The 24,597-nt window shown below is 43.0% G+C and overlaps 1 protein-coding gene across 1 annotated transcript in view; it reads left to right on the forward strand.

Moving 5' to 3' along the window:
* LOC109892226 (sterile alpha motif domain-containing protein 14) overlaps positions 1-24,597 on the forward strand; it is a 39,949-nt gene that overhangs the window by 5,651 nt on the left and 9,701 nt on the right. Inside the window, exons 2-8 of the mRNA XM_020484665.2 lie at positions 2,725-2,777; positions 13,500-13,657; positions 16,144-16,477; positions 16,748-16,847; positions 16,968-17,036; positions 17,185-17,341; positions 23,205-23,333. Coding sequence (XP_020340254.2) covers positions 2,738-2,777; positions 13,500-13,657; positions 16,144-16,477; positions 16,748-16,847; positions 16,968-17,036; positions 17,185-17,341; positions 23,205-23,333 — 987 coding nt within the window. The 5' untranslated portion in view covers positions 2,725-2,737. The remainder of the gene's footprint in view (positions 1-2,724; positions 2,778-13,499; positions 13,658-16,143; positions 16,478-16,747; positions 16,848-16,967; positions 17,037-17,184; positions 17,342-23,204; positions 23,334-24,597) is intronic.

The raw sequence follows: 24,597 nt of genomic DNA on the forward strand, positions 1-24,597 counted from the left end.
CCTGGCGGTGTGTTTGGGATCATTGTCATGCTGAAAGACCCAGCCACGTTTCACCTTGCTGATGGAAGGAGGTTTTCACTCAAAATCTCACGATACATGGCCCCATTCATTCTTTCCTTTACACGGATCAGTCTTCCTGGTCCCTTTGCAGAAAAAACAGCCCCAAAGCATGATGTTTCCACCCCTATGCTTCACAGTAGGTATGGTGTTCTTTGGATGCAACTCAGCATTCTTTGTCCTCCAAACATGACGAGTTGAGTTTTTACCAAAAAGTTATATTTTGGTTTCATCTGACCATATGACATTCTCCCAATCTTCTTCTGGATCATCCAAATGCTCTCTAGCAAACTTCAGACGGGCCTGGACATGTACTGGCTTAAGCAGGGGGACACGTCTGGCACTGCATGATTTGAGTCCCTGGTGGCGTAGTGTGTTACTGATGGTAGGCTTTGTTACTTTGGTCCCAGCTCTATGCAGGTCATTCACTAGGTCCCCCCGTGTGGTTCTGGGATTTTTGCTCACCGTTCTTGTGATTATTTTGACCCCACGTGGTGAGATCTTGTGTGGAGCCCCAGATCGAGGGAGATTATCATTGGTCTTGTATGTCTTCCAGTTCCTAATAATTGCTCCCACAGTTGATTTCTTCAAACCAAGCTGCTTACCTATTGCAGATTCAGTCTTCCCAGCCTGGTGCAGGTCTACAATTTTGTTTCTGGTGTCCTTTGACAGCTCTTTGGTCTTGGCCATAGTGGAGTTTGGAGTGTGACTGTTTGAGGTTGTGGACCGGTGTCTTTTATACTGATAACAAGTTCAAGGTAAGGAGGGCATTAATCAGAGAGGCATCAAAGAGACCAAAGATAACCCTGAAGGAGCTGCAAAGCTCCACAGCGGAGATTGGAGTATCTGTCCATAGGACCACTAAGTCGTACACTCCAAAGAGCTGGGATTTACGGAAGAGTGGTCAGAAAAAAAGCCATTGCTTAAAGAAAAAAATAAGCAAACACATTTGGTGTTCGCCAAAAGGCATGTGGGAGACTCCCCAAACATACGGAAGAAGGTACTATGGTCAGATGAAACTAATATGGAGCTTTTTGTCCATCAAGGAAAATGCTATGTCTGGCGCAAACCTAACACCTCTCATCACCCCTAGAACACTTCCCCACAGTGAAGCATTGGTGGTGGCAGCATCATGCTCTGGGTATGTTTTTCATCGTCAGGGACTGGGGAACTGAATTGAAGGAGCGATGGAGCTAAATACAGGGAAATTCTTGAGGGAAACCTGCTTCAGTCTTCCAGAGATTTGAGACTGGGACGGAGGTTCACCTTCCAGCAGGACAATGACCCTAAGCATACTGCTAAAGCAACACTCAAGTGGTTCAACAAAGCCCAGACCTCAATCCAATTGAGAATCTGTGGTATGAAGATTGCTGTACACCAGTGGAACCCATCCAACTTGAAGGAGCTGGAGCAGATTTGCCTTGAAGAATGGGCAAAAATCCCTTTGGCTGGATGTGCCAAGCTTATAGAGACATACCTCAAGAGACTTGCAGCTGTAAATGCTGCAAAAGGTGACTCAACAAAGTATTGACTTTGGGGCGAGTGAATAGTTAAGCACACTCAAGTGTTTTTGTCTTATTTCTTGGTTGTTTCACAATAAAAAATATTTTGCATCTTCAAAGTGGTAGGCATGTTGTGTAAATCAAATGATACAAACCCCCCAAAAATCTATTTTAATTCCTGGTTGTATTGCAACAAAATGGGAAAAATGCCAAGGGGGGTGAATACTTTTACAAGCCACTGTAGAAAGGATGCTGTCCAGAGTGTCAATTGGAGTTCACAGATAAGATAGGGGGGTTAATGGGCACAAGATTGGGTGATTCGCAGGACAACACAAGCTAGCTTGGGGCAACTTTAATCATCTTCATTTACAACAACCTTGTGTCTTCATTTGATCCTGAATGTTCTATTAATTTTATTTGTGGAGGTAGTTCTAAGATACATTTCCAATTTGATCCACTAAAATGTCTATACTTTATACGACAGTGTAACGCCCTCCATTTGAGATGTAATGCATTAACCCACCTTCAAACCCCTTTCCAGCCCAAATGCACACATCCTCCATCTTTATCATGCAGCCATTCCTTTAGGAACGTGTGGAACCCCCTGTGTGTGTTTGTGCTCTCCTCTCATCCCTCCATTCTCTCTTCTTTAGCTGCATGTTTAATTACCTGGCTAGCAGGGAAATGGGTCAGCAGTGTGATGATCAGCTGAGCCCTCGCGATCAATCACCCTGACGACTATGCTCCCGAGCAGACGTGCCCATTAGCGCATGAGTGTGTTTTTATCTGTGAGTGAGTAGAAATGGGGGGGTGGGGCGGGGGGGGGGGGGTCGCTGCTCATTTTCTGGTAAATTCCTAATGTGATTTCCTTGAGGGTTCTTCCAGGGAGAAACAGCCACAGGGCTAAGCATTGCAGCAGACAGACGAGACGAGGAGGCTTGTTAGATGATGGGGTGGTGAAGCCAAGCAAAGGGCTGCAGGCTGGTCACACGGCTGACTAAACTTGTCCATATACATAAATGCAGCAACTGATTGCACTCTCTGTCTCTCTCTCACTCCCTCTCTCTGTTAGGTTTTTGTTTCTACAGTACCTAATCTAGAATTCTACCCCCCTCGCCCTCTCTGTTTCTCTCTCTTTCTCTCTCTACCCCCTCTCTCTTCACAGTGCCCATTGCGCCATGTCTGCCACACAGCTGGAGGAGACAGAAAATGTTTTTGGTGAGTGTTTCTCTCTCTCTCTCTCTCTCTGTGTTTGTGTGTGTTTGTGTCTCGCACGTTTAATGAGTGTTGTATAGGAGATGCACTAACGAAGATTGTGTGTTTGTGTGCGTACATCTCTCAAAGAAAGATACACGACATGAGGCACACAGAAATAAAGCGTTTGTGTGGTGTGTGTCTGGCATAAACTACTGTATGTGTGTGCTGTGCGCTGGACCTATAACTTTCTGAATACCATGGGTCAGGGAAATCTGTGGAACATGAGGGTGTCTGTTGTTGTAATGATACGTGGGAAGGCCTATGCTATGAAATATCATGACTGCTCTTCTCAGCTTAAAGGGCGGTCCAGTCAGGCTACACATGCATGCAGACACACACATACACACACAAACACTCCATGTCCTATTTTAAGAAAATCAATTCCTAAAGAGGCTATGACTCAGACTTCTACATCACAGCACCTTTGTATATAACGTTGAAACCGGCAAGTACCTCTCAGTCAGAGTCCTATAAATACTCCCTATTCCCCTTCGGAACAGCTCCCAGGTCACCTCTCTCTCCCTGAATAAGACACCCCAGCACTAATGTGGAACATGACCCTTTGTGTGGACTCAGTCGTTTGGGTCTGTTGTGACGTTGTATTAGTTAATGTGACGACTGTTGCTCATCGAATGATTACAAGTTTCTAATTACATGATTAACTGAATCAAGCAATTATTAACTCATTAACCTGGGGCACCATGGGAAAACTAGTTTTTATTGAGTTTCTATTTCCCAAATGAACTCAAAGAATATCAGAATATCGATTTTACAACAGCCGCTAATTAACCAGTTGCCTCTAACAGTCTCGTTCTGAACGTTGTATCGCCCGTGAATATGCACGGACCCGGGTCCCACTAATGAATTCGTACCACACCAAACTTAGTTGAATATTTATTTACTAAAAAGCTAAAATGATGATAAACATATACACATAGACAAAACACATTATAGGCTATTGATTAGAACTTAGTATAATGGGCCAACACACTATGGCCAGTGTTACCCACAATGGGAAAGAAATATACATTTGAGTGAATTTGTCAGCTAAGCTATTCTAACCCTTTCCTCAAACTGCCGCTCTTATGGGTCAGAATATAATGATGTAATTACGTGGGAATGATCTCCGGGGATTCTCTGCACAGGCCTTCAGCTATTCGATGATGCGCTACTCCAGCGCACCTCTCTGACCGTCTTCTCGGTGTCAGTGTCCTTTTTGTCTTAGTAGTCTGTTCCCTCACCCCTTTCTCTGGAAGGGGTCTTCTGAGGACAGACAGCTCAGAGCTCAGAGCTCACAGCACAGAAATGAAACCCTTTAGATACCACGATTCGATGGGAGATGGAGGCTAGGTGGTTCGACTTGAATTCACCCGCTTAGACACAGCGACTCATCCGTAACTTGGGTAGAAAAGGATTTCTTTGTCCTCAAACTTGCGTTGCGTTTTGGGTTTGATGACTTTTTAAGACCCTGCTGCAGCTGGGGTCACATAGTCTTGTTGTAAATTCTATACTCACAGGTTTTATACCCTTGGGTCAGAAGTGGGCAAGGCCGCCTTTAGGGCAATTCTCTGGGCATACCAAGTTAATGAGGCAAGGGCTAGATTTTTCTCAAATCCCATTTTAGACAACTAACTTAACATTTCATCTTCCCCAAAACATTCTCTTTGATTTGGATATTTTCCATACAACGTACAATGTATAAACATCAAACATATACTAGGAAAACCCTTCACATTACAATGTTTTCGTAATAACGTCATCTATTAACCTTAATAACAAAAGAAAAATGACATACATTTTCATAGTCCATCTATCGTCATGACCACCATTGTGGCTGACGAAAACCATTGTTCCAAAGTCCCTTTAGTTCATGTTTAATGTTCTGAGGCTGGTTCTCTATAGTGACAGGACAAAGGAATTTGTCTGTGGCCTGAGATTTATCAGGAGCGTGGGGGCCATAAAACCCCCCACGTCTTCAGACCCCTAGATCTCTCCTCCTCTGTTGGGGTTGAGAGATAATCTGTAGGGTTGTGGTCTCCTGTAACCTGACCTGATCAAGACAGTCATGACAGGTCTCAGCGGTGTCAAGTCCAATTCCCCAATGTGCCGACTTCTGCACAACCCTCTGTCTTATTGGCCCAGACGCCTCAAATCTGCTGAACTCCTCTAAAAAACATTAATTTCAACTGTATTATGGATTCACGTAGCTAACATTGAAGCGTGCATCTACCTGCCTGTCATTCGCTGGCTCGGATGTGAGGTATTTTTAGAGTGTGTTTGCATGCATGTGTGTGTGTCTCCACAGCACATCTTTCACTAAATTAGACAAAACTACACAGCCGGTGGATCAGCCTGACAGCCTCGAGATGTGGCAGTGGGCGACACTAATAGACATTTTTGAACTGACCGTATCTTGTTTGCTTCGCCAGCTCTCTGGCGTTTTCTTAATATACTGTGCACACTTTCCTCTAGTGATGCAGCTGTGAGATTGACCTTCATACCTCTCTAGAAAGGTCCACAGGGAAATATAGAGTCGGGGGTAGTGCGCTCAGTAGACCTATAGTGGGGGTGGGCTGTAGTATATCTGTCTCCTACCTACTCTATGTATGGTCTGTATAGAATCCAATAAGGGGTGGGAGGATGGCTTATGGGGGATGACAGGGGGGTGTGGCTTTGTTTGGTCAATATTTAATGGTGCCTCTTAGCACAGAGACTAGGTCTAATAAGAGCAGTGGGGATAATGTGCACCGCTGGGGCTAACAGAATGGGAAAAAATTAAGAGGTGATTCTCAGTTCACCCTCATCCTTCACCCCGCTTTACTCCTCCATGTTGTCTCGTATAATGTTGTCAACAATGTGAACAGGAGGGTTGAGATACTGGAGCCAAGAAATGTTGTTGTTTAACATGAGGGATTCACCCTGTAAAATAGCTTGTTGTTGTCTGTTGTCTTTGGGGTCGCTGTGCTTGGTCTCCCTTGACTCGCTCAGTGGAAACGTGGTAGAGAACGTAGGCGGGGGCGAGCAGAACAGTTTCCCTCTGCGGCAGTTTGGCCTGTCTGCCTTCATTACTGTCTGTGTACATCCTAATACTGAACCACGGAGCCAGCCAATACACAGCTCATCCAATGAACCACAAAGACAATGCCATACTGAACTAGCAGTCCCACTGCTATCGTAGCACACAGCCCATAACACACTGAACCCAATCTTAATCTTATAAGCCGAGAATCCATATCCACTCAAACCTTACACTGATATTCTTGATATAAAGCTTGTTTAAGGCTTCAGTTATACTGAACCAAACCTTGCTTCCGGATACAAAGCATGTGTCATATAGTAAACCAACTTGAGGAACGCAGCACCAATCTGAAACGGCAAAGCACTCAATTCCATTCACCCCCATATTGCGGAAAATTGAATTTAATGAACCTTACACTCTACCACACTGAGTGTTGTGGTTTTGGACTCGATAGCCCAAGCTAGACCCAGTGGTGTCTATCTATACAAATTAACTTTGTGTGCTGCTTGAGTTTTAGCCTGTTGTGCAAGGATGTACCACTACACAACACTACTAGAGCAATTAACTTCCGTGTTCAATTCTATTTCTGGAGGGAAGTGTGACATGCAGGGGTTGGAACCATTTCCCCCCCCAATCGTATCGTTCATAACAGAACCAATATTTATTTTGTTCAGTTCCACTGTTCCGACTGGCAAAAGAAAGTTCTGAACCGGTTTGAACCAAAAAAAAGTAACCATTAATATTTAGAATTATACCTATGGAGGAGCCGCTTCTATGAAGGAACATTGAATGTCTTTGAACTTCAGAGAGATGGTTTAACGTTGGACCAAAACTAGCTAGCTAGTTTGTGTGTGCAGAGCTGCACCAGAATCAAAATAAAACATTTGTAGTTAATAAATCCAATGTCAAACGTGATAACTATTTAGTATCCTTAACTAGCATTGAAAAAGTTAATCATTTCTTTTCTAATAAAAAATCTCTCCCTAATTTCTGAATCATACTTGTAAATTCAGTAGAAGGCTAGCAGGCAGGCAGACACTGGAAAAAGAGTGAGGGCTTTGCATAGAAGCTTTGTTGCATTTTTCTTTTTGCAAATGGATGCCCGGAACGTAAAATAATTTTATTAACCGGTTCCCATGGTTCTGTTCAAGAATCGTATAGATCACTTTCGTTCCAGGTTTTGATTCTGTTCCTTGAAAAATGACGTTCTTTCCGGATTTCAGTTCTGTTCCCTGACCCCTGGTGATATGTGTACTGTGTGCTGTTTTAAATTTGGACAGATTACAATGCTTCTGTAAGATAGCAGATGGCTACTGTTGAGTCGTGATTTCCAAAGCAAAGGAGGTTCCCTTTCGTCGAATGTGAGGTACATGAAAAGGTATTGGAGACAGGTCTCCTCCATCTCTGAGCATGTAGCCCATAACATGCACAGAGAGGGTGAAAGGTCAGTTCGGTGTTCAACCTTCCTTGTCAGTAGGCTGATGACAGAACTACAGGTGGATAATGTCACTCTGCCTCCATTTGACCACTGCTGGGTCACTGAGCAGCACAAACATTGATTTACAGAGTGCACCCCAAATGGCACCTTATTCCCTAGGGCCCATAGAGCTCTAGTCAAAAGTAGTGCAAAAGTAGGGATCAGGGTGCCATTTGGGATGCAACCACAATTTGAATGGATGAACAACAGGGTTCTAAATATAGCCATAGTGAGTCATATAGACATTATACATTCATTCTCAAATTCCACCCCTCATGTTAAGACAATGTCGTAAGCTAGGACAGTGTAGAGAGAGCGAGGTCCAAACTTGCCCAACCACAGTCAAGTGGAGTCCAGTGGAAGTGCTACATTATTCTGGAGCTCATTGTGCATTGTGGTCTTCTTAGATGAGAATGGATCTCTGGTCATTTAGTGTGATCTGCCACACCTGCCCTTTTATTCAGACTGCTCAATAAATCTAATTGTATTTGTCACATGCGCCGAATGCAACAGGTGTAGACCTTACAGTGAAATGCTTTCTTACAAGCCCTTAACCAATAACCCTCCCCCCCAAAAAAATAACAATAAGAAATAACAATAAGAAATCATTCAAAAGCAGCAGTAAAATAACAATAGCGAGGCTATATACAGGGGGTACCAGTACAGAGTCAATGTGCGGGGGCACCGGTTAGTAAAGGTAATTGAGGTATTTATGTACATGTAGTTAGAGTTATTAAAGTGACTATGCATATGAGGTATATAACAGAGAGTAGCAGCAGCGTAAAAGAGGGAGGGGGGGCAATGTAAATAGTCTGGGACTATGGTCGTCTCGGAGTATAGTACACGTCCTGGTAATCCATCTGGCCATGCGGCCTTGTGAATGTTGACTTGTTTAAAGGTCTTACTCACATCGGCTGAGGAGACGGTGATCCCACAGTCGTTCGGAACAGCTGATGCTCTCATGCATGCTTCAGTATTACTTGCCTTGAAGCAAGCATAGAAGTAGTTTAGCTCATCTGGTAGGCTCGTGTCACTGGGCAGCTCTCAGCTGTGCTTCCCTTTGTAGTCTGTAATAGTTTGCAAGCCCTGCCACATCCAACGAGCGTCGGAGCCATTGTAGTATAATTCGTTCTTAGTCCTGTATTGACCCTTTGCCTGTTTGATGGTTCGTCGGAGGGCATAGAGGGATTTCTTATACGCTTCCGGGTTAGACTCCAACTCCTTGAAAGCGGTAGCTCTACCCTTTAGCTCAGTGTGGATGTTCCCTGTAATCCATGGCTTCTAGTTAGTGTATGTACATACAGTCACTGTGGGGATGACGTCATCAATGGACCTATTGATGAAGCCAGTGACTGATGTGGTGTACTGCTCAATGCCATCGGAAGAATCCCAGAACATATTCCAGTCTGTGCTAGCAAAATAGTCCTGTAGCTTAGCATCTGCTTCGTCTGATCACTTTTTATTGACTGAGTCACTGGTGCTTCCTGCTTTAATTATTGCAGGAATCAGGAGGATAGAATTATGGTCAGATTTTTCAAATGGAAGGTGAGCTTTGTACGCATCTCTGTGTGTGGAGTAAAGATGGTTGCACATTTAACATGCTGGTAGAGATTTGGTAAAATGGATGTAAGATTCCCTGCATTAAAGTCCCCGGCCACTAGGAGCACCGCCTCTGGATGAGCGTTTTCCTGTTTACGTATGGCGGTATACAGCTCATTTAGTGCGGTCTTAGTGCCAGCATCGGTCTGTGGTGGTATGTAGACAGCTATGAAAAATACAGATGAAAACTCTAGGTAGATAGTGTGGTCTACAGCTTATCATGATATACTCTACCTCAGATGAGCAAAACTTTGAGACTTCCTTAGATATCGTGCAACAGCTGTTGTTTACAACTATACATAGACCGGCAACCCTCGTCTTACCAGAGGCTGCTGTTCTATCCTGCCGATACAGTGTAAAACCCGCCAGCTGTTTATTCTTCATGTCGTCGTTCAGCCACTCCTCGGTGAAACATAAGATATTACAGTTTTGAAAGTCCCGCTGGTAGTTTAGTCTTGCTTGTAGGTCGTCGATTTCATTTTCCAATGATTGCACGTTGGCCAATAGAATGGATGGCAGTGGGGGTTTACTCGCTTGCCTACAAATTCTCAGAAGGCAGCCCCGACCTCCTCCCCATTTTTGTCTGTCTTCTCTTCTGGCAAGTGACGGGGATTTGGGCCTGTTCCCAGGAAAGCAGTATATCCTTCACGTTGGACTCGTTAAAGGAAAAAGCTTCTTTCCAGCTTGTGGTGAGTAATCGCTGTTCTGATGTCCAGAAGTTATTTTTGGTCATAAGAGACAGTAGCAGCAACATAATGTACAAAATAAGTTATAAACAACGCAAAAAACGAACAAACAAAAAAACACCGTTGGTTAGGAGCGCGTAAGATGTCAACCATCCTCTCCGGCGCCATTCTACAGATAGGTGTCATGACAGTACATTAATGTGTCATTACCAATGCTATGAGTCATATGCAGAATCCTATACCCCATAAGGTTTACATGAAGAGTCCTTAGTTGATGTTAAAATTGTTAAAATTGTTTGTCTACATTAAATTAAAAACAGAAGTCATCTGCACCACAATTCAGTTCAGGGAAATGTTTCCTCACATTCTAACTCAGATTTTTTTTTTTAACTATTCTAAAACAATGTATTTTAATGAGCTGTAGATAAATCGGTCACATTTGTGTTGCTAAGGAGTAGAAATCCATTTTTTTTTTTAAATACTTCATTGAACCTCACGTCCTTGGTGTCTGAGGGTGTTCATCAACACTCCCTTCCTTATCGTTATCCCAGTGTCTCTGAACCTCACTGAGTGCCTGCATGGACAGTGTGCTGCCTGGGCATTTCTACATGATTAAAGACCAATTATATTAGAGTGAACACTCAGCCATGGGAGAGAGGGAAGAGGATATGCACGTCAAGAAAAATGAGTCGATCTTTAGATTTCCTCTTAATTCTCACACAAATCAAAACACTTGAGTCATATTTTCTCTCTCTCTTATTTTTAGTTGTATTACTTTTGGTGTCGGTGGTGGGATCCTTTGAAAATAGGTTCTTAGCTATTTAGCCTAATATTGTCCGGGACATGATAGTAATTACTATATATGGTATATTACAATAATCGTGCCCAAACCTGAATGGCTGCAGTGAGCATCAGAGAAGAGAACTTCAGTGATCATGTGTGGTTCATAACTGATGAAAGGTCTCACCACTTTCCTCTGTTGCATCTTATTTTTAGTCTGTCTCGGTAGACTGGCTGGTTTTAGATCCTCTATTACAGAGCAGTCAGTGCTGTCCTGTGCGGTACAGTATAGTTTGTGATGAGATCTGAGCGTCAGCATGGTGAGAGAGGGGTATCAGATGAATCCTGTTAGTTGGCGATTTCACTGCGGCGTGGCCGCCAATGAATCATCACTGGCCTCCGTTCTGAAACAACAACAGTGACAAGAGCACTTAGCTGTTGACTCACTCACATCTGGCCCCTCTGTGTCTCTCCATCACCGTACTGATGCACCTGTTCCTGCAGAGGGTGAGGGGAAGAATAAAAAGCCTAATACAATTGAATGGCATATTTCTCACAAGTTATAGATCAATTGTATTATGTCAATTGCTTTGACTTGTATACATGTTTGATTAGGTAATTGTGGTACATGAATCCCTACTACAGTGTCAATGCTTCCCAAGAAAAGAGCTAATGTTTAGTAGAGGGATAGAGGCACTGTGTTTGTAGATTGATACAGCGCCTTCAGAAAGTATTCAAACCCCTTGACTTATTCCACATTTTGTTGTGTTATATATATATATATATATATAGCCTGAATAAAATAAAAAATTCTCACCCATCTACACACAATACCCCATAATAAAGTTTTTAGAAATGTTTGCAAATGTATTGAATATAAAACACAGAAATATCTAATTATGGGCATGCTTGATGCAGCCTCCACCATGCTTGAAAATATGAAGAGTGGTACTCAATGATGTGTTGTGTTGGATTTGCCCTAAACATAACGTTTTGTATTCAGGACATAAAGTTAACTTCTTTGCCACATTTTTTTTGCAGTGTTACTTTAGTGCCTTGTTACAAACAGGATGCATGTTTTGGAATATTTGTGTTCTGTTACAGGCTTCCTTCTTTTCACTTTGTCAATTAGGTTGGTATTGTGAAGTCACTACAATTTTGTCGATCAATTCTCAGTTGTCTCTCATCACAGCCATTAAACTCTGTAACTGTTTTAAAGTCATGGTGAAATCCCTGAGTGGTTTTCTTCCTTTCCGGGGACTGAGTTAGGAAGGACACCTTTATCTTTGTAGTGACTGGGTGCGTCGCTACACCATCCAAAGTGTAATGAATAACTTCACCATGCTCAAAGGGATATTCAATGTCTGCTTTTTTTGTGTTTTTTTTGACCAATCTACCAATAGGTGCCCTTCATTGCGAGGCAGTGGAAAATCTCCCTGGTCTTTGTGATTGAATCTATGTTTGAAATTCACTGCTCGACTGAGGGGCCTTACAGATAATTGTATGAGTCGTGTACAGAGATGAGGTAGTCATTCCAAAATCATGTAAGGATCCGCCCCTTTTTTTTTTTACATTTCCCCCTAAAATGACATACCCAGATCTAACTGCCTGTAGATCAGGCCCTGAAGCAAGGATATGCATATTCTTGATACCATTTGAAAGCAAACACTTTGAAGTTTGTGGAAATGTGGAGAATAGGAGAATATAACACATTACATCTGGTAAAAGATAATACAAAGAAAAACCAACAGATGTTTTTGTATTTCTGTATTTTTTTTTTGTATCATCGTCTTTGAAATGCAAGACAAAGGCCATAATGTATTATTCCAGCCTGGGTGCAATTTAGATTTTGGCCACTAGATGGCAGCAGTGTCTGCGCAAAGTTTTAGACTGATCAAATTAACCATTGCATTTCTGTTCAAAACCTTTGTATCAAGACTACCCAGATTTGCCTAATTTGTTTATTAATAACTTTCAAGTTCAAAACTCCTCAAACAATAGCATGGTATTCTTTCACTGTAATAGCTACTGTAAATTGGACAGTGCAGTTAGATGAACAAGAATTGAAATTTTCTGCCACTATCAGATATGTCTATGTCCTGGGAAATGTTCTTGTTACTTACAACCTCATGCTAATCGCATTAGCCTACGTTAGCTCAACCGTCCCGTGAGGGACCCACCCATCCTGAAGAAGTTTTAAGCACTATTATTGCACACAGAGTGAGTCCATGCAACTTATTATGTGACTTGTTAAGCAACATTGTACTCCAAAAGTTATTACGGCTTGCCATAACAAATGGGTTGAATACTTATTGACTCATACATTTCAGCTTATTATTTTTAATTAATTTGTCAACATTTCTAAAACATAATTCCCCCTTGACATTATGGGGTATTGTCTGTAGGCCAATGACACAAAATCAACATTTCATGAATTTTAAATTCAGGCTGTAACATAACAAAATGTGGAAAAAGTCAAGGGGTGTGAATACTTTCTGAAGGCACTGTAAGAGAGGACCAGGTCGTAGGTCAATGTTCATCCCCCACAATCCTCTGCTGACTCAGTCACAGGGGAACATCCAATGTGATTAAATAGATTAATTGTCATGTATCTGGGGGCTGGATAAATGGAGTGAAGAATGGAAGGGATGAGGGGAGGAGAGGGAGAGATAATTGATGGAAACGCTGAAGGGCTCTCAGATTGGGGTCAAGAGGTCAAAGGCAAAAGGATCGTTCCTCTGGGTTCACCACAGATAGAGGATGTTACAGCAGGGGGAGGATCAGATAAACATATTTCATTTGATCAATTAAACTCCTCAGTTTGACATGTAAAAGGTGGTATAACAGTATCTTGTACCTTCTTGTAACACAGATATTAGAGGATTTATTTTACATGAAGGGAATTAGCTTTTGCCCAGTAGTTTATCTTTCTAGGTCCCAGGTGAAATTAATATATTATAATAGCTGTGGCCTAATGTTTAGGTCTGGGATTTCCTTGTAACACATTCTGCATCAAATGGATCTGTTAAAAGCACTTCTCAAATCTGTGTGCTTTTCTCTGTGATCTTCCCTCAGACCTGAAGGATCTGAATATCATAATTTTCTCTGTGATCTTCCCTCAGACCTGAACGAGGCCATCCCAGAGACAGAGCTGCTGGACAACAGCATACAGAAGGGGCGTGCCCAGCTGTCCGTCAAAGCCAGGAGGCACCGCCCCTCTCGCTCTCGCTTCCGAGACAGCGTCAGCTCCACAGAGGGAGATGACAGTCTGGAGAGGAAGGTGAGTGACAGGCGTGAGAGCCAATCAATCGATGACATGGACTCTCAAAGGGACAGGCACACCCACAGGACACATTCCTTTGTAGTCTGATGATGACCTTGTAGCATGTGATAACAAAAGACAAGGGCCTTGTCTTGTCTTGGTAATACAGTATAGATAGACATTTTTGTATAGATAGCACCAAGGGAGATTTTAGGTATTTATTGCGCATTTTATATAGTCACTATACCATAATACTGCACACATGTAGCTAAGTAACATAGCAACTAAAGCTCTATAACTAACAGCGCTGTGAGTAGATCCTGATTGGTGAAAAACAAAGCTCGACTCTGCTACCCTGTTGTTTGGTCGTTTTGAGTATTTTCTCTCACTAGAGTTACAGTCAATTCAAATTACATTCCAGCCCATTCAGGCGTTTCATTGGACTAGCACTTAATTTGAAAAGTACCATACTACAGTTATTAGCATTTTCCCATTCAAATTTCATGTCCAATTATTCCTTACTATACAGGAGGTGGAATGGAATTGACCCAAACGCATATGTTTGTATTTATATGTTTATATGCGTAAATACATGCTTGTGTGCGTGTATGTATGTGTGTCTGTCTGTCTCTCTGTGTGTGTAGGTGGGTGTGTTGGTGTGTGGTTGTGTGTGTGCGTGTATGTATGTGTGTCTGTCTGTCTGTCTCTGTGTGTGTAGGTGGGTGTGTTGGTGTGTGGTTGTGTGTGTGCGTGTATGTATGTGTGTCTGTCTGTCTGTCTCTGTGTGTGTAGGTGGGTGTGTTGGTGTGTGGTTGTGTGTGTGCGTGTATGTATGTGTGTCTGTCTGTCTCTCTGTGTGTGTAGGTGGGTGTGTTGGTGTGTGGTTGTGTGTGTGCGTGTATGTATGTGTGTCTGTCTGTCTCTCTGTGTGTGTAGGTGGGTGTGTTGGTGTGTGGTTGTGTGTGTGCGTGTATGTATGTGTGTATGTATGTGTGTGTCTGTCTCTCTGTGTGTGTAGGTGGGTGTGTTGGTGTGTGCGTGTATGTATGTGTGTCTGTCTGTCTGTCTCTGTGTGTGTAGGTGGGTGTGTTGGTGTGTGGTTGTGTGTGTGCGTGTATGTATGTGTGTCTGTCTGTCTGTCTCTGTGTGTGTAGGTGGGTGTGTTGGTGTGTGGTTGTGTGTGTGCGTGTATGTATGTGTGTCTGTCTGTCTCTCTGTGTGTGTAGGTGGGTGTGTTGGTGTGTGGTTGTGTGTGTGCGTGTATGTATGTGTGTCTGTCTGTCTCTCTGTGTGTGTAGGTGGGTGTGTTGGTGTGTGGTTGTGTGTGTGCGTGTATGTATGTGTGTCTGTCTGTCTCTCTGTGTGTGTAGGTGGGTGTGTTGGTGTGTGGTTGTGTGTGTGCGTGTATGTATGTGTGTCTGTCTGTCTCTCTGTGTGTGTAGGTGGGTGTGTTGGTGTGTGGTTGTGTGTGTGCGTGTATGTATGTGTGTCTGTCTGTCTCTCTGTGTGTGTAGGTGGGTGTGTTGGTGTGTGGTTGTGTGTGTGCGTGTATGTATGTGTGTCTGTCTGTCTCTCTGTGTGTGTAGGTGGGTGTGTTGGTGTGTGGTTGTGTGTGTGCGTGTATGTATGTGTGTCTGTCTGTCTCTCTGTGTGTGTAGGTGGGTGTGTTGGTGTGTGGTTGTGTGTGTGCGTGTATGTATGTGTGTCTGTCTGTCTCTCTGTGTGTGTAGGTGGGTGTGTTGGTGTGTGGTTGTGTGTGTGCGTGTATGTATGTGTGTCTGTCTGTCTCTCTGTGTGTGTAGGTGGGTGTGTTGGTGTGTGGTTGTGTGTGTGCGTGTATGTATGTGTGTCTGTCTGTCTCTCTGTGTGTGTAGGTGGGTGTGTTGGTGTGTGGTTGTGTGTGTGCGTGTATGTATGTGTGTCTGTCTGTCTCTCTGTGTGTGTAGGTGGGTGTGTTGGTGTGTGGTTGTGTGTGTGCGTGTATGTATGTGTGTCTGTCTCTCTCTGTGTGTGTAGGTGGGTGTGTTGGTGTGTGGTTGTGTGTGTGCGTGTATGTATGTGTGTCTGTCTCTCTCTGTGTGTGTAGGTGGGTGTGTTGGTGTGTGGTTGTGTGTGTGCGTGTATGTATGTGTGTCTGTCTCTCTGTGTGTGTAGGTGGGTGTGTTGGTGTGTGGTTGTGTGTGTGCGTGTATGTATGTGTGTGTCTGTCTCTCTGTGTGTGTAGGTGGGTGTGTTGGTGTGTGCGTGTATGTTTGTGTGTCTGTCTGTCTCTCTGTGTGTGTAGGTGGGTGTGTTGGTGTGTGGTTGTGTGTGTGCGTGTATGTATGTGTGTCTGTCTGTCTCTCTGTGTGTGTAGGTGGGTGTGTTGGTGTGTGGTTGTGTGTGTAGGTGGGTGTGTTGGTGTGTGGTTGTGTGTGTGCGTGCGCGCATGCGTCTATTTATTGTTTGTGTCAGTCAGTTCACATATAAACATGTTGTGGTGTTTCTGAATCTTTGTGCCATAGTGTCTGGACAGCCCTCTGCACTCAGTCCGTTCCCCCCTCCACTCCACCCTGCGAGGAGGCTCCTCCCCTTCTCCTGATTCGCTCCTCTCCTCGTCCTCCCCTTGTCCCACCTTACGGAGCCCCGTGTTCTCCTTCGACACCTCCTCCTTACGGCGCTCCCCGGAGGAGGGCGGGACCGGGTCGCCAGCCCCTCGGGGCCGGTACCGCCAGCTGACAAATGCCACGTCTCAGGAGGCCCTGGTGACCACGCCAAACAGCTCTCCCTCCAAGTCGTGTCCCAGTTCGGACTGCTCGCCTGTTTACATTCGACGGGCACGACGCCCAGACAGTGAGGGTACGAGAGGCAGACATCCACATTGGGCAAGAAAATCCTCATCCTAGTTATTACAGTCCAACTCCCCACACTAAGAATTACATGCACTGTGATATTAACTATGGTATATTAAGCCTAAATAGGCAAAACGCACACACACACACGTATTGATACACAACCACCACACCATTAAGGCCACACCAAAATGTTGGTAATGGTGGGTTAATGTATAAAAAAAAATGCTTTGATTAATCAATAATGTGCTAATTGCCATTTTTTTTTTCTTCTCAGTGTTAGTTTCAGAAGACAGTCGAGACACCAGCCCGGCTGACCCCGGCAACAACAGCCTTATCTTCGACAAGAAGACCAAGAGGAGATTCTTGGACCTGGGGTAAGGGCTCAATATACAGACATTTAAACAGTTTACATTGTAAACACATTGTAAATTTGTCAGTTTCAAAACTGGTGCTTTCTGTTGATTTTAACCCACCATTTTTTTGTTCTTCTGAAGGGTCACATTGAGACGCTCCTATGTGAGGGTCAGAAAAGACAAGTCAAACAGACTGTCAATGGGAAGCCGGTGAGTCCATGGGAAGCCATTTTGGCTCTGTCCCTCTGTTTCAATGCAGGAGGCAAAATGTTGGCTCTATTAGACCTAGTTAGTATATGAGAGGCACCATTTTGGCTCATTCAGTTAGCATATTGAATATCTCTCTTTCTCTGCACAGGGAGCCATCTGAGAGCCCGTCCAGGTCCTCTGGCTCTTTCGTGCCTTTCTCCTGGTTCACTGACAGCACCAGGGGCTCCGTGTCGTCCGGGGCAACTCCGCCCTGCTCCCCCAAACTGGTCTCACAGGACTGCAGCCCCCGCAAGTCCAACTCCCAGGTAACTCACATCCACAATAACATATAGACGCCTTCAGATATCATATTTAGGTCAGACTGCACTATTATGTTACTTCTACCATTGTCCACTTTGTGTTTTTATCATTATCAGAGGCCTCGTGTGTTTATGTTAGCATTAGCATATAGTCTAGTCTTCATTTCATGTCTGTCATTAAGATTTCTGCCACATCTGACAATGTCACAAAAATGATGCGCACGCTTCAAAGGGACAGAAGGCCATGTGTTGTTATGGTTCTGGATGGCCAGATAGCTAGCAACAATTTTAAGAAACTGTCACATGGTGAATTGTAAGTGGCTCGTTTCAGCTCATTTAAACTTTTTCTTGATATCATGTCTTGTTTTGAGGTGTTTTGACTGTCACCTTTATGCTAATATGAGAAAAGAAATGGCTAGATATCTAGCTAACCAATAACTGTAATGATGTATTTGAGAGATAAGTGCTCATTGTGCACCTGTATTTTTGTTTTCAATAAACATTGGGGACGAAATATAGTTTACATGTTGTCAACAATCTAGGCCAACCCTTGTTTTGCCCCATACTGTAGTTGCACATGCGTCGGTTTTGTTTCTAAACAACCAAACCGTCTATATATTCCACAGTTTAAATAACCAAGAAACGGATTCTGCTGTTACGCTTGGAGATATGCCAAATTCTTTTTACAAATTGTCAAGAAGGAGAAAACTTTCTCCTACTGGGTTTGAGCTTCAAATGCACATCAAATGAAAACAGTCACCAGATGAGAGAAGCAGACACCAGAGATATAAAACTGCTACACTTCTATAAACACTTCTAGCATCGTCTAGTTTTGTCATCCTAAGCCTCTCTCCCTCTTTCTTCTTCTCCTTCCATCTCACTCAAGTAATTATTTAGCATTTTATTGCATGACATAAGTATTTGATACCTTCCTCATGATCATTGATGCCCCACGAGGTGAGATTGACCGTCATCTTGAACTTCTTCCATTTTCTTCCACTTCTTCCACTTCTTCCATTTTCTAATAATTGCACCAACAGTTGTTGCCTTCTCACCAAGCTGCTTGTCTATTGTCCTGTAGCCCATCCCAGCCTTGTGCAGATCTACAATTTTATCCCTGATGTCTTTACACAGCTCTCTGGTCTTGGCCATTGTGGAGAGGTTGGAGTCTGTTTGATTGAGTGTGTGGACAGGTGTCTTTTATACAGGTAACGAGTCCAAACAGGTGCAGTTAATACAGGTAATGAGTGGAGAACAGGAGGGCTTCTTAAAGAAAAACTAACAGGTCTGTGAGAGCCGGAATTCTTACTGGTTGGTACGTGATCAAACACTCATGTCATGCAATAAAATGCAAATTAATTACTTAAAAATCATACAATGTGATTTTCTGGATTTTTGTTTTAGATTCCATCTCTCACAGTTGAAGTGTACCTATGATAAAAATTACATGCTTTGTAAGTAGTAAAACCTGCAAAACCGGCAGTGTATCAAATACTTCTCCCTAACTGTATATATAATTGATCTGGAGAGGCCCATGGTGTGACTCAGCTCCTGTGGAGAGTGAGGGATTGAAACCCAATTAGGAAGCAGGGCGCGTTTTCCTCTGTGTCCAAGAGGGTGCTGCTATTCGACATTTATCGACAAGCACGGCTACATTTACACAGAGGGGAAATCGATGGCCCTTTGTGCGGCACAATGTCACATACTCGTGTCAAATGTAACCTGTTTCAGAAAAGATATTGACAGATGACTTCGGGAGTTAAAACAAGAACATGGCATCGATGCAAGAGACTCCAGTTGTTAGATCCGATTGATATATTGATATAATCCCATATTGAGGGATTTTGGTGTTGCTCTCGTCCTCTTACATGGTTTGTTACATACGCATCTATTGGATGGAAAACATAGCTTAATATACAGAAGAAAGAAGCTGAGGTACAGGGTTATAGGAAGAAGATAGGCTTATAGTGGTTGTCCATTCAAAATACCCAGGAAGGCAGACATATGCCTCCCACTGACTTTGCACCAGCTAATTAAAGCCTCTGCCAAAGGCCTGAGTATTTCTAAGGGAAATAGATTATATTTCAGAAGCTTGTGGGCCAATGGCCATTTAGCTAAGAAGCACAGGAAGGATAAGAAATATACAGCCGTCCAAACACACCGTTGATGTAACAAAACAAGGTGTTCGTATATCAAAGTGTTTGTATTTCACTGTCAAACGTATAGTTAAGAGCATGCCTGGCTCTTGGAGCTTTATAGTTTTTCTGCTTATGTGGACACATTGCTTTATAGATCAAAGGTGTTATAAGCCCTTGTCAGCACAACAAATATGGTATGTTGCATATTGAGATATATCTCTGCCATAGATGATGACATTCTTTCTGCTAATATGTTAATGTGTAGCCTGTCCATATCCTTGCCATGAAAACATATAACCAGTAGGTACACCCACAGGACACCTAACAATGTTTCTTGTTGGAGGTCTCTCTTTGCCCACATTTGCAGTCGTAGGCAGAAATCCCATGATGCAATCGATGCTGTTGATTTACTCACCTTGGTGACTTGACCGCTGCGATGCTTTTAGCTAACCACAACATCAATGTCAAGACAACTAGATTACCGTTTAACAAAAGAAGGAACGAAACACAGCAGAGCATATTTCCACTTAGTGGTTAATAGATATTCTAATGCCCTTGTTTACATATGCTTTAAAAAACAACAACTTTGAATTAACCATTGGCAGGCTAAGTTCAGTGAGTTCATCAATATAGCCCTCTATGGGAAAAAAAACCCATCCACCCCTCTCAGCTTCACTTGGTTTGATCCATTCTGAGTCAAAACCCTCCCAAATATTTGGGCAGGGGGGAGTGTTTATACATACACTCTAACACCTGCCACATGACACATCTAAAAAAAAACTTGTTGGGAGCATGGGCCTATCCCAAATAGCACCTTTATTTCCCGGAAAGTGCAATACTTTTGACTACAGGGCAAATGTAGTGCACTTTATAGGGACTAGAGTGCAATTTAGAACAGAGCTCCATGGGGTTTAATAGTGAGGAGTAGCTAGGCAAAGCATCCCAGATGCACTTAGTCATCAGCATGGAGGCCGGGGTCCTTCGCTCTGCACAGCAATTAAAGCTGCAGCTTCCTATTGAAAGCAGAGGGCTGTTAAATCCCTTTCAACCACTGTGTGCCTGTCCAACTGGGTTAATAGCTCTAGCATGCATAGTGCACTACTTTTGAACAGAGCCCTATGGGCCCTGGTCAAAAATCAGTGGTATAAAGTACTTAAGGCTAAATACTTGAAAGTACTACTTAAGTGTTTTTTGGGGTATCTGTACTGACTCACTAAACACTTTGTAAATGACGGCTGAGTGTTGGAGTGTGCCCCTGGCTAACCGTAAAAATGTATACAAGAAAATTGTGACTTCTGCTTTGCTTAATATAAGGACTTTTGAATGATTTATACTTTCACATTCGGTATTTAAGTATATTTTAGCAATTACATTTACTTTTGATGCTTAAGTATATTTAAAACCAAATACTTTTAGACTTTTGCTCAAGTAGTATTTTACTGGGTGACTTTCAATTTTACTTGAGTCATTTTCTATTAAGGTATCTTTACTTTTACCCAAGCATGACAATTAGGTACTTTTTTCACCATTGTCAAAAGTAATGCACTATATACACTACCGGTCAAACGTTTTAGAATTCCTACTCATTCAAGGGTTTTTCTTTATTTTTACTATTTTCTACATTGTAGAATAACAGTGAAGACATCAAAACTGTAAAATAACACATATGGAATCATGTAGTAACCAATAAAGTGTTAAACTAAACAAAATATATTTTATATTAGAGATTCTTCAAATAGCCACCCTTTGCCTTGATGACAACTTTGCACACATTTAGCGTTATCTCAACCAGTTTCATGAGGTAGTCACCTGGAATGCATTTCAATTGACAGGTGTGCCGCCTTAAAAGTTCATTTGTGGAATTTCTTTCCTTATTGTGTTTGAGCCAATCAGTTGTGTTGTGACAAGGTAGGGGGGTATACAGAAGATAGTCATATTTGGTAAAAGACCAAGTCCATATTATGGCAAGAAAAGCTCAAATAAGCAAAGAGAAATGACAGTCCATCAGTACTTTACGACATGAAGGTCAGTCAATACGGAACATTTCAAGAACTTTGAACGTTTCTTCAAGTGCAGTTGCAGAAACGATCAAGCACTATGATGAAACTGGCTCTCATGAGGACTGCCATAGGAATGGAAGACCCAGCCAGAGTTACCTCTGCTGCAGAGGATAAGTTCATTAGCATTACCAGCCTCAGAAATTGCAGCCCAAATAAATTCTTCACAGAGTTCAAGTAACAGACACATCTCAATGTCAACTGTGATTCAGGCCTTTGTGGTTGAATTGTGGCAAAGAAACCACTACTAAAGGATACCAATGAGAAGGAGAGATTTGCTTGGGTCAAGAAACACGAGCAATGGACATTAAACGGGTGGAAATCTGTCCTTTGGTCTGGAGTCCAAATTGGAGATTTTTGGTTCCATCCACCGTGTTTTCGTGAGTTGCGGCTTGTGGGTATTACGGATGATCTCTGCATGCGTATTTCCCACCGTAAAGCATGGAGGAGGGGTTATGGTGTGGGTGTGCTTTGCTGGTGACACTGTCAGTGATTTATTTAGAATTCAAGGCATACTTAACCAGCATGGTTACCAAAGCATTCTGCAGCGATACGCCATCCCATCTGGTTTGTGCTTAGTGGGACTATCATTTGTTTTTCAACAAGAGTATGACCGAACACACCTCCAGGCTGTGTAAGGGCTATTTGACCAAGAAGGAGAGTGATGGAGTGCTGCATCAGATGACCTGGCCTCCACAATCACCCAACCTCAACCCAATTGAGAGGGTTTGGGATTGGTTGGACCGCAGAGTGAAGGAAAAGAAGCAAGTGCTCATTACATGACTGTTGGAAAAACATTCCAGGTGAAGCTGGTTGAGAGAATGCCAAGAGTGTGCAAAGCTGTCCAAGGCAAAGGGTGGCTACTTTGAAGAATCTCAAATATAAAATATATTTTGATTTGTTTAACCCTTTTTTGGTTACTACATGATTCCTTATGTGTTATTTCATAGTTTTGATGTGTTCGTTATTTTTCTACAATGTAAAAAATTAAGAAAAACCCTTGAATGAGTAGGTGTTCTAAAACTTTGGACCGGTAGTGTAGGGAACAGAGTGCCCTTTGGGACTCAACCCTAATAAGCCTGGTGTCTGGAGAGGAGGCAGATACCCATGACTTTGCCTTCCTCCTCTGCACTGGAGATTTGGGCCCCTGCACTGTGGCTCTCAAGGGCTGTTATAGGGCTGTGTGTCTGTGTGAGTTTTTGTTGTGTGTGTGTGCATGCATATGTGTTAGCAGGGGCATCATTTCAGAGGGCAATTCATCCAAAATATGATGCTTATGTATTATTTTTCAGTGTTACTACTGTGACCAAACATTTTATATTTCTAAGCTACAACTGTTTGAAAGTAAGGTTTACAAACAATGCATTAATATCCTACTATTGTCTGATGTAATTGATCTTGAACTGGACAAATCAATCGATCCAATGCTGTTTGACCACAGTGGTCACACTCAATAAAAATATCACTGTGCACTTGTACTTAATCCCAAAGTGTCAAAGAATACTGGAAACAATGTGGAGAAAACTGTATTTATTTATCATGATTGGATCATTTCTCCTCCCTCCCTCCCTCCCTCCCTCCCTCCCTCCCTCCCTCCCTCCCTCCCTCCCTCCCTCCCTCCCTCCCTCCCTCCCTCCCTCCCTCCCTCCCTCCCTCCCTCCCTCCCTCCCTCAGGAGTCTGCCCTGAGTGATGAGTTCTCACCGCCCCCCTGTAGTCCCCCTCACGCCTCGAGTGGGACCACAGCCGACTCGTCCTCCCGCTCCTCACAACGCTACCAGACCCTCTCCCAGTCCTCAGACGAGGTAAGGGGCTTCCTAATGCAGTTGTGGTGGTGGTAGTGGGCATTCTCTGCCTAGAACTAAATGGATCTAAACTCTATTTCATTATGATACCGTATATGAGACAGAGGGTTTGCCTGAGGCCTGGATCACTGTTCAGAGAGAGAAGGCAAGATACTATTTTTGATTAAAGTAGCGTTCCACTCAAATCTGTAATAGTGTACCAACAAAACTCTGAATTCTTCTTTAGTAAAATGTGTACCATTACCTGAAATAACCCCAACTGGACGTAGTTATGTCTTCTTGGTTACCTGTAGCAACTAGCTTATACTATTCATACTATAGCACACACACCATTCAGTTAGAAGTTCCAAGCAGTTCACTTAGATCCATAACAGTGCAGAGTGCAGAGTGCAGAGTGTGTGGTCCTGGTGTTTTTAAAGCCTGAGTCTGGTGAGTGCTCTGCTCTCTCAAAAACACTCTCTGGCCAGACGCTGTCAGACACGGCTGCACAGTGATTAGGGAATCAATTACCTCCGGTAAACTAGCTCTCTCTCTCTCCCGTCACATCTGATTTGGCTCAGCTTGTTGGAGGGGATATTGGGTTTTCAGAGGGGCTTTATGACTCTCTCCCTCTCATCTCCTTAAGCTGCCATTACAGAGGGATGCAGGATACACGTCAGACCTGGGTACAGATAGTATTTGCTTTTTTCCCCCCCAAATACTTTAACCTGCACTTGATTGTGTGACGCATGCCTGGAACAACGGAACCAATGGAATAGACTCCAAAGTGCGAACCCTGCCCATCTGCCACTCCGGAGGTGCGCTCAACTGGGTTTCCATTTGTGCCGAACATGTTCCTTTAGTTGCAATTTCGGTGGGGTGATTTCAATGAACATTCTGAAATGTTACAGTGAAACATCAAACAGTAAAGATTACTATGCCATTTCATCGGCACTAATCAAACTGCAAATAACTTTCCTATTCCTGCTACATGTACAATAGTAGAAAGCCACATTATTATTTGTAGTGGCAGTTTAGACCCAAAACAGACCACCTTCTCAGACATAAGATAATGTTACCTTATGGTCTCGGCTAACACTAAGCTAACATTAGCTAACAATCAAAATCTATTCCCCTTATTTAACACACCTCAGGTTCACTCAATGAAACACTCAAAGTATTTAAAAGAAAAATAAATAGTATTTGAACCCAGGACTTAATCACACCTGGTTGAGTAAGCGTGTGAGAGTAGATATGTGTCCCAGTTGTTGGTGAGACGGAAAAT

The sequence above is a fragment of the Oncorhynchus kisutch genome, linkage group LG6 (genome assembly GCF_002021735.2).
Source record: "Oncorhynchus kisutch isolate 150728-3 linkage group LG6, Okis_V2, whole genome shotgun sequence".
Lineage (NCBI taxonomy): Eukaryota > Metazoa > Chordata > Actinopteri > Salmoniformes > Salmonidae > Oncorhynchus > Oncorhynchus kisutch.